This window comes from Dromiciops gliroides, chromosome 2 (genome assembly GCF_019393635.1).
Source record: "Dromiciops gliroides isolate mDroGli1 chromosome 2, mDroGli1.pri, whole genome shotgun sequence".
Taxonomy (NCBI): Eukaryota; Metazoa; Chordata; class Mammalia; order Microbiotheria; family Microbiotheriidae; genus Dromiciops; species Dromiciops gliroides.
Window position 1 is genome coordinate 61078674 of NC_057862.1, and position 18131 is coordinate 61096804.

At 40.3% G+C, this 18131-nt stretch overlaps 1 protein-coding gene across 2 annotated transcripts in view; it reads right to left on the minus strand.

The window, feature by feature from the left end:
* Positions 1–18131, minus strand: part of PLAC9 (placenta associated 9) — a 71185-nt gene that overhangs the window by 25708 nt on the left and 27346 nt on the right. The window contains exon 1 of one of the 2 annotated variants that reach the window (XM_043984688.1): positions 10115–10331. The exons of the other annotated variant lie outside the window; for it this stretch is intronic. Within the exon in view, the coding sequence (XP_043840623.1) occupies positions 10115–10169 (55 nt within the window). The 5' untranslated portion in view covers positions 10170–10331. Of the gene's footprint in view, positions 1–10114; positions 10332–18131 lie in introns of those variants that run through there. 2 annotated transcript variants of the gene reach the window in all.

Genomic DNA, 18131 nt, shown 5'->3' on the forward strand with positions numbered 1-18131 from the left:
TTTAAAAAAAAACATTGTAATTGGGTTATTTAAATTAATTAAATCTAAGTACAAATTAAATTTAAAGTATGGTGTAATTAGCAGGACCAAGTTTGGTCTCAAAGAAGAGATTTAAAAATAGCCCTCCCTCCTTCCTTCTGTGCAGAGGTTGAGGACTATGGGTGTGGGACATTATCATACTCTTTTGATATGTTGGTCGGTTTTGATTAATCTTTTTTTTCTTTCCTTTTTCTTCTTTGTTACAAGAGATGTAGTATGGACTAGCTCAAGAAGTCTTAGATCTGAATCCTACCTCTGACACATACTGACCATGACCCTGTTAGTGCTCTGGGCAACTCTAAGTATATAAATTACAGAGTGAATCCCAACCTCCATTGGTAGAGGGAGTTTCCTCGACTGGGATTTCCCTGTACCAGTGTAGTCCTTAGTCCAGTTCATATTCCTTTACCAGAGATGGCTGCCTTGAGAAGGGCAAGCAAAAGGATATATTCAGAAGTGCAGGTTATATGAAGGTAAAATACAATCTGTAAAAATTTAAAACTTGACTAGAAAATCTGCCTAGGACTCTTGCTCTTGGCTTAAAAAAGAAATGATCAAATTCCCAACCTTTAGTACCTTTCTGTAATTCAAGGAAGATTAGATGAAAAGCTTTACCCTATACCAACACTATTTGGACTCCCGTCCACTACCTTTTCTCTTTGAGCCCATTCTCCCTCAGTGTTTTAAAGACCCATGGTGTTCTGTAGCATTGGAATTTCTATTACTGACCTGGTCTTCAAATCCTTCTACATCTTAAATTAGTACACGGTCTTCATGAGTTACTGTGATCCGAAAAAATTAGTCCCCTGGTGGCCAAACCACTGTTGATGAGCTCTGAACATAGCTATGCTGCTCCAACAAGCAGAGAGCCAGCAATAGTCCCTTGCCAGGCTGGAATGGGAACCCTTTCTGGCTTGGCGGGACCTGCCAAAACTTGTGTTCCCTTGGCCTAGACTTCCAGAACCCACTATCCCTTCCATGACATGAAGTGGCACCAGAGTAGGGGTTTAGTCGAAGCCAAAAGAAATGAAAGCCACATCCTGATGGGAAGCAGACCCCAATGCTTGAGGCCTAATAAGAGCCACATTCCAGAGACTGAGAACTGTGCCATGAGAAACATAGACTCCAGAAGGGTCTGGAATTGGAAAGCTGGCACGAACTACAAGGGACCTCAATACTAATGACCATCATCATAACAGCTACCATTTATAGAGGACTTTAAGATTTGTGAAGTACTTTATGTACATTTTCTCATTTGATCTTCATAACAACCTTGTGAGGTGGGTACTATGACTATCCCCATTTTACAGATGAGGAAACTGAGGCTGGGGGAAAAAAAGATTAAATGAACAGCCCAAGGTCATAGAGCTAGCTAGTAAGTGTCTAAAGCCAGATATGAACTTAGTCCTTCCTGATTCCATATCTAACACTCTATCCATTAGGAATTCTATCTTGCAATAAGAAAGACAGAAGGCTGAATCTGAAGAAAGCATTCTGTCCCAGCTGTAAAATCTGAGTGGCCTTGGTTAAATGCACATGGAGATATATACGACAATACGATGAATATGGAGAAGCATGGGAAGATTTACATAAATTAGTGCAAAGTGAAAAAAGTGGGATCTGATAAAATGGTTACCACAATGTCACTGGAAACAAGAATGGAACAATTAAAGGTGAAAGCTATAGACATTGAATGAGCGGGCTTGGTTGCAAAGAAGAGATGTCAAGCATGGAACAGTGCTCTGAACCTTGAGTCAAGAAGATCTGAGTTCAAATCTAGCTTCAAACACAATGTATGATGAAAGGCAAGTTCCTTAACCTCCCTGTGCTTCAGTGTCTTTTTCTGTACAATAAAGGGAATGGATTTCACGGCCTCTACGGTGTCTTCTAACTCTAAATCTAGGGTTCCATAAAGCACCTCCCCCTCACTTCTTTACAGAGAAGGGTCATTATAGGTGTGGAGTATCACATGTACTGGCATATTTTTTCCATAGGTTGGTTAATCTTTTTTTTTTTTTTTTGTGAGGCAATTGGGGTCAAGTGACTTGCCCAGGGTCACACAACTAGTAATGTGTCAAGTGACTGAGGCCGAATTTGAACTCAGGTCCTCCTGAATCCAGGGCCAGTGCTCTATCCACTGTGCCACCTAGCTGCCCCTATAGGTTGGTTAATCTTGCTGAAGTATTTTACTTTTCTTCTATGTTATGACTGGTTGTTCTCTGGGAGGATTAGGGGAAAGAGGAAGGATCACATTGGGAAATGTAGATGATGTAAGATAAAAGATAGCAATAAAAACTTTGTAAGAGAGACACAAGGATAACTCCATTTGGATTTCTGCTCCCTTTTAAAGACTAAAGGCATTCCTGCTGATCTCTGCCAAAATTAACAAGGTTGGGCACAAAAACAAGAGCCTGGTGACCTCAAGAACTGGCAATTTGAGCGTTCCTAATGGGCATCTTTCTGCCAAGTGCCACACTTTCCATAGGTACCCATTTGCATGGCCTCCATGTTGACTGCCCTGCTTGACCTATTGTGAATTTAGTCCAGGAAGTCTGTCTTTCGGTCTTCATCTAAATATCACTGAAAATAAAATATTGTATTTGGTATGAAACTATAAGGTTCACAAAGCACTTTCCCATCAATCAATAAACATTAAGTGCTTACTATGTACCATGTATTGTGTGCTAAGTGTCAGGAATACAAAGACAAAAAGGAAAGTCTCCCTGTGCTCACAGAGCTTACATTTTAATGAAGAAACAGTGTGTATGCATATAAGTATAAACATAATATATACAAGAGCAACACTTTCTTCATGTAACCCCAGCTTCTTCTGCCACTCACAGCAACCCAGCCAGGCAGTGTAAATAGCACTACTCCATTTGACAGATGATGAAACTGAGGTCCAAAGAAGACTCATTCTAAGTCAGAGTATATTGACATTATAGAGGAAAACTACTAGACCAAAATTCAGGAGGTCGAGGGTTTGATTGCATCTCTGCCATTGATGAGACATTGAACCAGTCATTTAACTACTTGTTGCTCTCAGTTTCAATTGTTAAATGAGGATACCTATCCTACTTGCCTCATAGAGGGGTGCTGTAAAGCTCAACTAATAGGAACTAATAGGAAAGTATATTGAGAAGCATAAAGGGGCTACAAAGTGTACCATTATATCTTTATTGTTATTAATTTTTAAAATTACCATATGCTCACTTAACACTTACTAGCTGTGTGACCCTGGGCAAGTCACTTAACCCCAATTGCCTCACTAAAAAACAAAAAAAAATTACCATATGCTTACTAGAGTGACAAAATGGGAAGAGGCCTAGATTTGAAATCCAAGGGCCTATTTAAAGGACTGCTATGTGGAATAGATTAATTAACCTTGCTCTATCTTACCCTAAAGAAAAGAACCAGGATCGATGGGCTAAAGTTACCAAGAGCCCATGTTAGGCTTGATGTCAGGAAAAACTCCTTGTGACCCCATTTGAGGTTTTCTTGGCAAAGATACAGGAGTGGTTTGCCATTTCCTTCTCTAGCTCATTTTACATATGAGGAAACTGAGGCAAGTACAGTTAAGTGACTATTCCAGGATCCCACAACTAATAAGTGTCTGACTCTATCCACTGCTGCCAAGAATCTTACAAATATCTCATTTGATCTGGGGGTTTTATAAACACCATCTCATTTGAAATGGGGGTTTAGTGAACTGCAAGCTCAATAGAAGAAAAGTCTTTATTCCTCTCCAGGCTGTACTCTTAACTCTTAGGACTTTCTCTACCAAGCCCCCAAGAATGCCTTTCTCTTCTCTTTTCAGATCCCTTTTGTTTGTTCTCTTCCCCCATTAGAATAGAAGCTCCTTCTGGGCAAGGATTGTTTTTGTTTGTTTCCCTAGAGATTAGCACAATGCCTAGAACATAACAAGCACTTCACTTAGTAAATGCTTATTGACTCGATTTGTTGCATTGTGTGATCTTGTGCAAATCACTTAACTTCCCTGGTCTTTAGTCTCCTCATCAGGAAAATGGCTTGGAGGTCTTCTTCAGCTCAATAATTTTGTGATTTCTGTGCTATGGGTGGGGCGGCTAGGTGGTGCAGTGGATAAAGCACTGGCCCTGTATTCAGGAGTACAAATCCGGCCTCAGACACTTGACACTTATTAGCTGTGTGACCCTGGGCAAGTCACTTAACCCCCATTGCCCTGCAAAACAAACCAAAAAAACCAAAAACCTTATCTCTGTGCTATGGGCAATGCACTGCTAGGTGCTAGAGACAGTCAAACATTTACCAAGCAACCTCTAAGTGTCAGGCACAATGCTAAACACTAGGAATGCAAAAGGAGGCAAAAGATAGTCCCTGCCCTCAAGGAGCTCACAATCTAATAAAGGAGACAAGACGATAGGCAAACAGATATGTACAAACAAGCTAAATACTGGACAAATAGGAACTAATTAACAGAGGGAGAGGACCAAAGTTAAAAGGGATTGAAAAAGGATTCCTGGGGCAGCTAGGTGGCTCAGTGGATAGAGCACTGGCCCTGGAGTCGGGAGGACCTGAATTCAAATCTGGCCTCAGACACTTAACACTTACTAGCTGTGTGACCCTGGGCAAGTCACTTAACCCCAATTGCCTCACTAAAAAAAAAAAGAAAAAGGCTTCCTGAAGAAGGTAGGATTTTAGGTGGGGACTCGAAGCCAGGAGGGAAAGTTGAAGATGGAGAGCACTCCAAGCATGTGAGACAGCCAGAGAAAATGTCCAGAGCCCAGAGATAAAACATTTCCTTTTGGACAAGCAAGGAAGTCAATATGGAGGAACGTGTTTTTTAGGTTCCTAAATTCTTACCTGTGACAGCTGAGTTTAAATAATAGGAGAAGGGGCAGCTAGGTGGTGCAGTGGATAGAGCACTGGCCCTGGAACCAGGAGTACCTGAGTTCAAATCTGGCCTCAGACACTTAACACTTACTAGCTGTGTGACCCTGGGCAAGTCACTTAACCCCAATTGCCTCACTATAAATAAATAAATAAATAAATAAACAAACAAACAAATAAATAAAAGATAGATAGATAAATAAAGAAATAAATAAAAAATAGATAGATAGATAGATAAATGAATGAATAATAGGAGAACCACATGATCAAAGCCTGATATGAATGTCCTATCAGGGACAGGGAAACTTTAAAGGGCTTTCCTTTGAATAGATCTTGGACAAAATAAAATCCACACCCAGGTTATAAACTGTGAACCCAAAAAGCAACAATGATACATAACCCAAGCTAGTCAAATATGAAGCATGTGTTGCTTCCTTACTCTAGCAAGAGATGCAAGAGAGCCACAGCTGGACTTGTAAAAATGATCATCTGGGTCCAAGCCACAGTTTAAAACAACTGAGATTCTGGGCAGGCAGCTGGGTCCTTGGTGACTAATGTAACATCTCCGGGGAGAGAATGGGCTCTGTGTTTGGGATGGGATCCAAATGAATGAGACATTGGGCTTCATGATTCCATGATGAAGTCGTCCATCTTCTGACTTTCCATTTGAACAAAAGCTCATGATGATGAGTGAGATGAGCAGAACCAGAAGAACATTGTACACAGTATCATCAACATTGAATGTTGATCTACTGTGATGGACTATATTCTTCTCACCAATGCAATGGTACAGGAGAGTTCCAGGGAACTCATGATGGAAGAGGATCTCCAAATCCAAGAGAAAAAAAAAGAACTGCAGAATATAGATGCTGAATGAACCATACTATTTCTTTTGTTTTTGGAGCTGTTGTTTTTTTCTATTTTGAGGTTTTTCATCAGTGCTCTGATTTTTTCTCTTATAACATGACTAATGCAGAAATAGGATTAATGTTATTATGTGTATATATGTATATGTGTGTATATATATATATATATATATATATATATATCCTATATCAGATTACCTGCTGTCTAGGGGACGGGGGAGGGAGGGGAGGGAGGGAGAAAAATCTGAAATTGTAAAGCTTGTATAAACAAAAGATGAGAACTATCTTTACATGTAATGGAAAAAATACTTTATTAATGAACAAAAGCTCATCAAGAGCAGGGATCATTATATTCTTTTTTTTGTCTTTGCCTTTGTCTTTGTTTTGTTTTGTTTTTGCAGGGCAATGTGGGTTAAGTGACTTGCCCAAGGTCACAAAGCTAGTAAGTGTCAAGTGTCTGAGGCTAAATTTGAACTCAGGTCCTTCTGAATCCAGGGCCAGTGCTTTATCCACTGTGCCACCTAGCTGCCCCTGCATCATTATATTCTTGAATTTGCATCCTCAGTGCCTAGCACCATGCCTAGCACATTGGCACATAGTTCTTGATCGATAATTTGGTTGATCCTAGGTGGGACTGGCCCAAGCAGCAGAGTCAAAATCTCAGAACTGCAGAATCTCAAGAGTCGAGAGGAATCTGTTACAAGCCCAATCTAAAGCACAAATCCCTGCTTAGGTATCCCTGACAAGTAGGATTAGTGGTTCCAGTGTGGCTCATAGGGTTTTAGCCAGCAGCTAATTACTACCCAGGGCAGCCTGTTCTATTTTTAAATAAATGTAAAGTCTTGTACTTGGGTACCAAAACATTGACTTCACAAATATTAGATGGTGAAGGTACAGTTAGACGGCAGTTATTCTAAAAAGGATTTAGGGGAAAGAGGGATGAGGGAATGCAATTCCCATTTATATAATAATAATAATAATTGCCAACATTGATATAGTGCCCACTATGCACCAGGCACTGCACTAAGTGCTTTATAAACACCATCTCATTTGAAATAGGGGTTGTGTATACACTCTGACCCAGTAATACCACTACGAGGTCTGTATCCCAAAGATATCATTAAACTCAATAGGAGGACGTAGTTTGATGTAAATGCATTTGATGTAAAAACGTAAATGCGATCTTGGGCTGCATTAATAGGGGTAGAATTTCTAGGGAAAGGGGAGTGGGCATCCCACTGTCTTCTGCCCAGTTGGGCACCAAGGTTAAAAAGGTCGTTGTTGGGGCAGCTAGATGGCACAGTGAATAGAGCACCGGCCCTGGAGTCAGGAGTACCTGAGTTCAAATCCGGTCTCAGACACTTAATACTTAACTAGCTGTGTGACCCTGGGCAAGTCACTTAACCCTGATTGCCTCACTAAAAAAAAAAAAAGGTCATTGTTAAGCCAGACAATGTCTGGGGGGGGGGCAACCAGGATGGTGTAGGGCTTGGAATTCATAACATATAAGGACCAGTTGGAAGAACTGGGCATGTTTAGTGTGGACATGAAAAGACTCAGGGAGACACAATCATTTTGTTCAAGTATTTGGAAAGCTGTCATGTGGAGGAGAGAGGAGACTTTTTCCATCTGGCCCCAGAGGACAGAGCTGGAAGCAGTGAATGGATGTTGCAAAAAAGCCAGTTTAGGTTTGATGTCAAGAAAAAATTCTTAACAATTTCAACTGCCCCCAAATTGAATCAGCTCCTCCAACAGATGGTGAGTCTCCTCTCCTTGATGGTCATCGAGCAAAAGCTGGATGGCTACTTGTTAGGTATCTTATAATAGGAATTCTTTTGTGTATGAGTTGGACTATGGGACTACTGAGGTCCTTTCTAACTCTCAGATTCTGGGGTTCTGTTAGCAATAGCTGCCACTTGTTTGGAATTATGCCCAAAGGGCTATGGGGTTGTGCATACACTTTGACCCAGTAATATCACTACTAGGTCTGTATCCCAAAGAGATAGATCATAAAAAAGGGAAAAGGACCCACGTGTACAAAAATGTTTATAGCAGCTCTCTTTGTGGTGGCAAAGAATTGGAAATTGAGGGAATGTCCATCAATTGGGGAATGGTTGAACAAGTTGTGGTATATGAAGGTAATGGAATACTATTGTGCTATAAAAAATGATGAGGAGGAGTTCAGAAAAACCTGGTAAGACTTAGATGAACTGATGCTGAGTGAAGTGAGCAGAACCAGGAGAACATTGTACGCAGTAACAGCAACATTGTGTGATGATTGTGTGATAGAGTTAGCTCTTTTCAGCAGTGCAATGATCCAAGACAATTCCAAAGAACTCCTAATAGAAAATGTTCTCCACATCCAGAAAAAGGAACTGTGGAATCTGGATGCAGATTGAACCATACTATTTCTATTGTTTTTGTTGTTGTCATTTTTATTTTTTGAGGTTTTCCCTGTTTGCTCTGATTCTTTTCTCATTAAATGACTAATGCAGAAATATGTTTAATGTGATTGTACATATATAACCTGTATCAGATTACTTGTTGTCTTGGGGAAGGGAGGGGGAGGGAGAAAAATTTGGAACTAAAAATCTTTTTTTTTTTTTTTTTGGTGAGGCAATTGGGGTTAAGTGACTTGCCTAGGGTCACACAGCTAGTGAGTTTTAAGTGTCTGAGGTCGGATTTGAACTCAGGTCCTCCTGACTCCAGGGCCGGTGCTCTATCCACTGCGCCACCTAGCTGCCCCCTAAAAATCTTATGAAAACAAATGTTGAAGACTATCTTTACATGTAACTGGAAAAGAATAAGATACTTTTATGATGAAAAAAACCCAATAGCTGCCACATATATAGTGCATTGAGGCTGCAATGAATTCTCTCTCTCTTTCTCTCTCCTTCCCCTCCTTTTCTCCCTCTGTCTCTCCTTTCTCTCCTTCTCCCTCCTTCACTCCCCTCACTTTGTGTGTGTACGTTTATACACATACATAAATGCAATATATTATTTGTAATACATTACATATTATAATTAATAATTATACATGTATCTTATCTCTAGTATAGGTATATATTATATTGTGTATCTATAATATATATCTATGCATATGTATATATAATATTCCCATTTGACTCTGACAAGAATTTTGGGAAAATAATGCTACAGGTATTATCTCTATTTTAAGATGACAAAACTAAGGTTCAGACTCACAAATTGAGTCAAGATTAAGAAACAATCTGAGGGATAACTAGGTGGCACAGTAGATAGAGTACTGGCCCTGGATTCAGGAGGACCTGACTTCAAATCCAGGATCAGACATTTGACACTTACTAGCTGTGTGACCCTGGGCAAGTCACTTAACCCTCATCCCTCCCCCGCCCCAAGAAAAAAAAAAACCGGTCTTGCAGGCTAAAAGATTTTGGTATTGGAGTGACTTGAATAAGATAAAATTTAATTGGAACAATTGTAAAGTTGTATGTGGATTTGAAAAGCTCACCTTGACAAGTACAAAGTCAGAGGAAGTATAACTAGACATCAATTTGTTTGAAAAAGATCTGAGGGTTTTAGTGAGCTGCTAGCTTAATAGGAGTCAACAGTGTGAAGGTATGAGGTCATGGCTTTTCCCTATCTTCCCTGGTCAACCCACATCTAAAATATTGTATCCATTCTGGGTACCACAAGTTAGGAAGGACACTGATAGGCCGAATAGCAGCCAGAACAGAGCAGACAGGACTATGACTTGCCCAAGCCCTGGTTTGGCAGTGGGGATGGGTAGATGGGGAAACTAACACTTCATTCTTCAATTTTCAAAGTTAATTTTTCCCTTGGGAGCCCCCAAATGAATGTTTGGAACTGACATGCTACAAGATCTGAGATTTAGAAGGGGAAGGGACCATCTGTTTCAAGCCCCTCATTCTGGAGATGAGGACACTTAGGACCATCAAAGTTAAGTGCCTTGTCTAAGGCAGAGTCACAATTTGAATCCAGACCCTCTGACTCCAAAGCCAGATTTGTTTCCCTTGCACCACGGCCAGCTGTTTGTACAATGCTGGCTCCATTGGCAAGCTCCCGATTTCTGTGCTGTAGTTACATTTCAAAACAGGACTCAAAATTTGAGGTTTTACCCCAGCTGGGCTTTATTTTCTCTGTCTTTCTGTCTCTCTGTCTGTCTCTCTCTGAGAGAGAGAGAGAGAGAGAGAGAGAGTTCAAAATTACCACACTTTCCAAATCATTCCCAACAACTACCTCCTTTCCGCAGGCAACACCCCCGCCCCTCCTGGTGCCCTTCCTCCCCAGGGTTCCCTTTCCACACCTCAGCCCACCTTCTGCATACTGAGCACACTCACCAGAGAAGCCTCCCTGGAGTACTAAAGCCAACTGTAGAGCCCAGATGAAAAGCATGATTTCCCAGTCTTCCCGATCAGGCTCCCACTCCCTAGTGCAGAGGTGTGTCCCTGTCAGAGAGGCGCAGGAAACCCTCCCCCTTCAGCTGGGGAATCTCCACCTCCTTCTCCCTGGGCTTTTATGAAGAGGTTGAGCTAGAGCACAGGGAGAAAATGCTCCACATTCTGATGCTGTTCTGTTCCCCCGCCTTTCCTTGTTCCCAGGGCAAACTCACGCATGCACGAACACATACACACATTCACACACGCCCTTTAAGTTCCAGCAAGGCAGGCAGGCTGTCAGAGAGCCAAAGTTGCTAAAACTTGGAAGGATTTTGTCCATCTGGACTCAGCCTGTGATACTGGGCGGCCTCAGAGAGAACTGGGTGCCTGGGCTAAGCCAGTTGTGTGAGTGGGGTGGGAGAAAGTGTCTCCTTTTTACATTTTCCAAGACAGGGAATATGACATTTTCTCCCTTTCACTTAAGAAACCGTTTATTTCACTTTCTGACCTGAAAACATTGATCCTCCAGGTCCTTGAACCTCTTTATTTCATTTAATTAAAAACAACTTCTATGCTGACTTCAGCTCATTCACATCTATGTTCAGTGGCCTCTCAACTGCTGGTTTTAATGGGACAACTTAAGTAGATGTGACTGAGCTCCTCTGTCACGTACTAAGCATTACTTCTTGTCGGTGATCCTAGGAAGCCCTCTGGGACTTCAGAAGTTTTCCATCCAGGGCTATTTGCAGGAGAGGGGAATTCATAAAACACTAAAATGGGAAGGGACTTTAGAGTTTCTCTTATTTTCTAAAAGAAGAAAATGAGCTCTAGCAACGGGAATCATTTGTAACTCATAGACATTTTGTTTTGCTTTCTCTGCCTTTTGAAGTTCCCATAAGCCCTGGAATGATTCAGAGGGGACCAGGAGTGAGTTCAAAGAGAAGTTTTGTGATGGTGCCACAAGGAGACAAAGGACGTGGCATTTAGGCCCTTTGGTAACAGAGCTACAACTTATTTTGGTTGGCCACAAGTATTTCCTAGGTGTATGCCTCAGTCCCCTTGATTTACAAATCTGAACCTACTCTTGTTTGTATTTGCAGGAAAGTAAACCCTAGGAGGGGAGATATTTTGTAGCTGCTAGTTTTACTACAGCATCTTAGTAAATGCCTTTGCTAATTGTATCTACTCATTGTTCATAGGAACCATTTGAATGGGGGCTCCTGATCTATAGCCTGGACGCTCTGACTACATTAGGGACCTAAAAGAAGCTGCCAACTCCTGAAGATACAACTTAGATTTGAGTACAAGTGTAAGCACCATTAGACTGTAAGCTCCTTCATTAGATTATAAACTCCTTAAGTCCAGGGACCGTCTTTTGCCTCTTTTTGCATCTCTAAGGTTTAGCACAATGCCTGGCACATAGTAGGTACTTAATAATTTTTGGTCGATTGAGTGATTGAAGTGCAAACTGGGGAGAATATTCCAGAGGTGGTATTTATAACTGAGAGATCAGAGATTCACTTTACATCTGGCAATTTCATTACTGGATGGGATATCTTTCTTTGGGTGAATATTTCTTATTGCTACATGACATGATCAATGGGAAGGGGGAGGACAGAGAAATTTCCTCCTTCCCCTACCCCTCAAAGCACAAAGGGATCATAGCCTAGACTGACTTGAATTTCCTGACAATTCAAATATTTTCAGGGCTTAATAATTTAAAGCCCTTTATACCATGGCCAATGGGAGCTGCCCCTTCCAATCCAATAAGGTGTTCATACTTAGTAAAGGGTGTTAAAGCCTTGCTAACACAATTGATGATTCCATACTTTTTTTGGTCTTCCCTCTACTTTCTTCTGTTTTTCTACAACAACTAGCTGGGTGCCAAACGTCTTCCCCTTTCTCCTTCATCTGCCATCTTTTGTCCAAAGGACATAATCCTTCCAGTCTCTCCATTCTCTATGAGCCTCCTTCATGGGTGGAGATTTTCCTGTACGGAAAATTGAGGATGGAAAAGGAAGACATAAAAAACAACATCTATCTCAGAGAACTATCTCAGAGAGCTAGACTTTTATATGAAAACTGCAGTGACTGATATGTTGTGTGTTTGAATCAATAAGTACAGACTGAAGCCAAATGAAGAGTGCGCTCTCCCAAGAGCTAGACACTAGGGCCTTCTCTTCATCTCCTAGACCAGACCTGAGGAGTCGCTATTTGACACAAGTGATAGAGGACATTTTTCCAGAGGAAAAGGGGCTCTCTAAGGGGCCACCGCGGACAGTAATGCCAGCTTTTTCAGGCATTGGTTTCCCTCTAGTGGCCAGCAGGGGTATTTCAGCTCGCCTAAAGACAGGCAGAGAGAACAGAATGCATGAAGAATATGTCAGTGGAAGTGAAAAGGTAATTTAGAAGAAGTTGGATTTTGAGTAATCAAAAAACCAAGGAGAATCCCAGAGAAGCAATCCTGAAACACAATGGTGGAGAGGGAAGAGACGACGAGCATAGAATATTGTCTAGATTGCCAAATGTTGTCCTTTTATTCCATGTATTTGCTTAATTATGTTTCTTTGTCATGGAGAATGGTTCACTTTAGGTGAGGATCACTGAGATAAAAAGACAAAAGACAAAAAGAATTAAAAATTAAAAAGGACAAAAGACATCAATAATGGACATTTAAAAAAAAAAAGAGCGGGGGCAGCTAGGAGGCACAGTGGATAGAGCACCTGCCCTGTATTCAGAAGGACCTGAGTTCAAATCCGGCCTCAGACACTTGACACTTACTAGCTGTGTGACCCTGGAAAAGTCACTTAACCCTCATTACCCCACACCGCCCCCCCCCAAAAGAGCTAAATGCTGGCAGTCACAGACACAGGGAGCCCACAGAGAGTGAATGAATGAATAAAGCAAGAATTAAGTGCTTTCTGTATTTAGAGCATTGAATTTAATACTAGGGTAAACAGAGAAGTAAGACAATCCCTGTTCTCAAGGAGGTCACATTCTTTTTTTTTTTAATTGTTTTTTTGTTTTTTGTTTTTTGCAGGGCAATGGGTGTTAAGTGACTTGCCCAGGGTCACACAGCTAGTAAGTGTCAAGTGTCTGAGGCTGGATTTGAACTCAGGTCCTCCTGAATCCAGGGCCAGTGCTTTATCCACTGAGCCACCTAGCCACCCCCTTTTTAAAAAAATTTTAACGAGAACTTTACTTTTTTTTTCAAATTACATGTAAAGATAGTTTTCAACATTCACTTTTGTAAGGTTTCAGAGCTTACATACTAATGGAGGAGAAATCACTTACATGAGGGTTCAGACACCAAAACAGATGTAAAAGTCCTCTGGTCCTTAGGACGCATCCACAAAGCAGCTAGTTATGCCTCTTTTGAAAGGTCATTTTCACTGATCAAATCATATCTGTTTCTGATATTGAATCATTTGATAATGCCAAGGACTTTGGTGGCAAACATTTTCTCTTCTGGGTCTTCAATAGATGTGCCCCCCAACTCCACTCCAAAGCAAACTTCCTCTGTGCTCAGGGCTTAGGCAGTTTCAAAGTCAACTACTCCTTGGGGCAGCTAGATGGCGCAGTAGTTAAAGCACCGGCCCTGGATTCAGGAGTACTTGAGTTCAAATCCGGCCTCAGACACCTGACACTTACTAGCTGTGTGACCCTGGGCAAGTCACTTAACCCCCATTGCCTGCAAAAACAAAACAAAACAAAACAAAAAACAAAACAAAAAAAAAAAACAAAGTCAACTACTCCTGCTATTTGCTACAATTATGGCCCATGGACACTGCTTCTGTGGTGCTCATAGATCTTTTTTGTTTTAATTTATTTTATTTTATTCTGAGCTTAAGAAATAAAAACAAGCATTTCCATAACATAGTAAAATGGGGGGGGGGAGATGATTGTACATGGAACTGCAAGTCTAGCATATATAACTTGGTATTCCTTTTAAATATATAACAAAGTTACCATGTAACTTTCTTTTTGTCTTTTTTTCCCTTTTTTCTTCACTCCTCCCACCTCCTACCCTAGAGATGGCTACCATTAGACACAAATATGTATATATACATATATGTATACATATGTATACACACACATATATATAAAAAGATTCTATACATATTTCTATTTATCAGTTCTTTCTCTGGATGCAGATAGAGTCTTCTTTCAAGTGTCCTTCGTAGTTAATTTGGGTATTTATAATAGTCAAAATGACTTAGTCATTCAAAGTCATTCTTTTTTTTTTTTTTTTTTTTAGTGAGGCAATTGGGGTTAAGTGACTTGCCCAGAGTCACACAGCTAGTAAGTGTTAAGTGTCTGAGGCCGGATTTGAACTCAGGTACTCCTGACTCCAGGGCCGGTGCTCTATCCACTGTGCCACCTAGCTGCCCCAAAGTCATTCTTAAAAACAAAAAACTTGGTTCTGCTCATTTTGCTCTTCATTATTATTATTTTGGGGGGGAGTGAGGCAATTGGGGTTAAGTGACTTGTCCAGGGTCACACAGCTAGTGTCAAGTGTCTGAGGCTGGATTTGAACTCAGGTCCTCCTGAATCCAGGGCCAGTGCTCTATCAACTGTGTCACCTAGCTTCCCTGCTCTTCATTATTTAATGCAAGTCTATCCATGTTTTTATTTTTATTTTTTAAATTTTTTTGAGTGAGGCAATTGGGGTTAAGTGACTTGCCCAGGATCACACAGCTAGTAAGTGTTAAGTGTCTGAGGTCGGATTTGAACTCAGGTACTCCTGACTCCAGGGCCGGTGTTCTATCCACTGCGCCACCAGCTGCCCCTCATGTTTTTCTAAGATCATTGAGCTCATCATTTCTTATAGCACATCACAACCATATATCACATCTCGTTCAGCCACTCCCCAATTGATGGGCATCCTCTCAATTTCTAGTTATTTGCCACCACGAAGAGGGGCTATAAATATTTTAGAACATATAAGTTCTTTTCCTTTTCCTCTAATCATCTAGGGAAACAGACCTGCTAGTGGTATTGCTGTGTCAAAGAGTATAGGCAGTTTAATAACTCTCTGGGCATAATGGTTGGATGAGTTCACTGTTCCAGCAACAGTGAATTAGTGCCCCAATTTTTCCACATCCCCTCCAATATTTGCTGTTTTCCCTTTCCATCATTTTGGCCAATCTGATAGGCATAAAATGATATCTCAAGGTTGTTTTAATTTTTATTTCTCTAATCAATAATGATTTGAAGCATTTTCCCCATAAAACTATAAATTGTTTTGACATTGTTGCCATGGTGCTCATAGATCTTTTGAACTTTTTAATTCACAAGGTCATCTACTCAGGAAAGGAAATTGATGAAAGAGAACTCACCAATACCACTCTTGGGTCTTTTTCCCAAAGAGATCATAAAAAAGGGAAAAGGACCCACATGTACAAAAATATTTATAGCTGCTCTTTTTGTGGTGGCAAGGAATTGGAAATTGAGGGGATGTCCATCAACTGGGGAATGGCTGAACAAGTTGTGGTATATGAATGTAACGGAATTCTATTGTGCTGTAAGAAATGATGAGCAGGTGGAGTTCAGAGAAACCTGGAAAGACTTGCATGAACTCATGAGGAGCGAGATGAGCAGAACCAGAATAACCTTATACACAGTATCATCAACATTATGTGTTGATCAACTGTGATAGACTAGATTCTTCTCACCAATCCAATGGAACAAGAAAGTTCTAAAGGACTCATGATGGAAAAGGCTCTCCAAATCCAGAAAAAAATAAAGGAACTGTGGAATATGGATGCTGATCAGACCACACTATTTCTTTTGTTTTTGGTGCTGTTGGTTTTCTGATTTGAGGTTTTTCCTTTGTGCTCTGATCCTACTCATACAACATGACTAATGGAGAAATATATTTAATGTTATTATGTATATATAACCTATTGCCTGCTGTCTAGTGGAGGAAGGGAAGGGAGGGAGAAAAATTTGAAATTGGAAATCTTATATAAACAAATGTTGAAAATTATTTCTACATGTAACTGGAAAATAATAAAATAATTTTATTTAAAAAAGAGAACTCACATTACTTACTATATTTTTTGAGGACAGAAAAGAAAGAGTTGGAGAGTTTATTTGCTCCTTTGTTTTTGTTTGGTTTTGTTTGGTTTTTGTTTGGTTTGTTCTAGTTTGGTTTTTTTTGAGGGGCAATGAGGGTTAAATGACTTGCCTGCCCAGGGTCACACAGCTAGTAAGAGTTGCTCCTTTGTATAGTCAACATCATCACTTCCTCTGCTTTGGAAGTCAGCTAGGAGACTTCATCATTTCAGAGTGGGAACCTTTAGCCCTGACTCTTATAGGACAAACTAGGTGGCACAGTGTATAGAGTGCTGGACCTAGAATCAGGAAGACCTGAATTCAAATATGACCTCAGATATGTGCTAGCTGTGTGACCCTGGGCAGGTCCCTTAACAGTGTTTGTCTTAGTTTCCTCATCTGTAAAATGAGCTGGAGAAGAAAATGGAAAATTCCTCCAATATCTTTTCCAAGAAAACCCCAAATGGAGTCATTAAGAGTTGGATACAACTGAAACAACTCAACAACAACAATGTAAATGACCAGAACCCTATGCAGTTGATAAGAACTAGGCAGGGTATATATGCACATTCTTCATACCATGGTATTCATTATACTTAACTACAGTAAATCTTCAACATTTGAAGGGAGTTAAACTTTCAAGATTTCAAGCACATTTAAAGCTATGTATAACAGAGACAGAGTGATGGATGTAGGAAGTAATATCTGAGACCACCAGTGTTTTGAGCAAATGGGGAAGGAGTGTGGGGTAAAAGATGGCTGTCTCCTTTGGCTCTTTCCAGCTCAGCCTGGAGACAAATTCTTCAGTGCAGAAGGGGAGGTAAAGAGGGAAGGAACACAGCTGAGAATGAGGGCACTCTCTTGGGAAGCTATTGGTAAGCACTGGCTCTGTTTTCAGGATTGTTGGAGCCTAAGAGGAGCTGGAGACAGGGGTATATGAAAATGACCATGCTGCAGAGCTAACCAGTTGGTCTCAGCCTTTGGTTTTCAGAGGGTGATTAAGGTAGAGAGGTTTATAGAAGTATAGTATATAGTACAACACCCTCACACTGCCATCTGACATAGTGGAAGGTAAGATTCAGGTTAAAAAATGTTTTAGTTTTAAGAATGTTTTTTGCTGTATAGTATTTATGTTACTGTAGATTTCATGTATCGTGATAAGTGAATATTGTCTGAAATTATTGTTTTTATTGAGATGTCAGCACAAAAGGTCACAGAATTTTAGGGAATTACTAGTGAGAAAAAATGTTTTGCATGTTACCAATTTTATTTTGTGTATTGCATTTTATGGGTTATTTCATGGTGTTAGGAAAAGTATATATTATCAGAATTAGCATTTTGTTAGAAAAAATTATACATATAAAACTGTATTTTCAGTAATTTCTAGCAAAAGATTACAATTTTGGTGATCAGGAAAACTCCCTTTTCCCCATAAGTTCAACATATCAACATTGGCATTCTTCACTTAGTTTTAAAAAAATTATCGGGGGCAGCTAGGTGGTGCAGTGGATAAAGCACCGACCCTGGATTCAGGAGGACCTGAGTTCAAATCTGGAGTCAGACACTTGCCGCTTGCTAGCTGTGTGACCCTGGGCAAGTCACTTAACCCTCATTGCCCCACCAAAACAAAACAAAACAACAACAACAATTATCTATCTATTCCCCCAATTACATGTTAAAGCAATTTTTAGACATTTTTTTATTTAAGTTTTGAGTTCCAAAGTCTATCCCTCTCTCCCTTCCTCTTCTCTCCCCTCCCTGAGAGGGTAAACAGTCATATATAGGTTATACCTGTACAATCATGTAAAAGATTTCCATATTAGTCATTTTGTATAAGAAGACTCAAATAAAAGAAAAAGAAAGTGAAAAAAACACCATGCTTCAGTTTGTATTTAAAAATATCTTGGGGGCAGCTAGATGG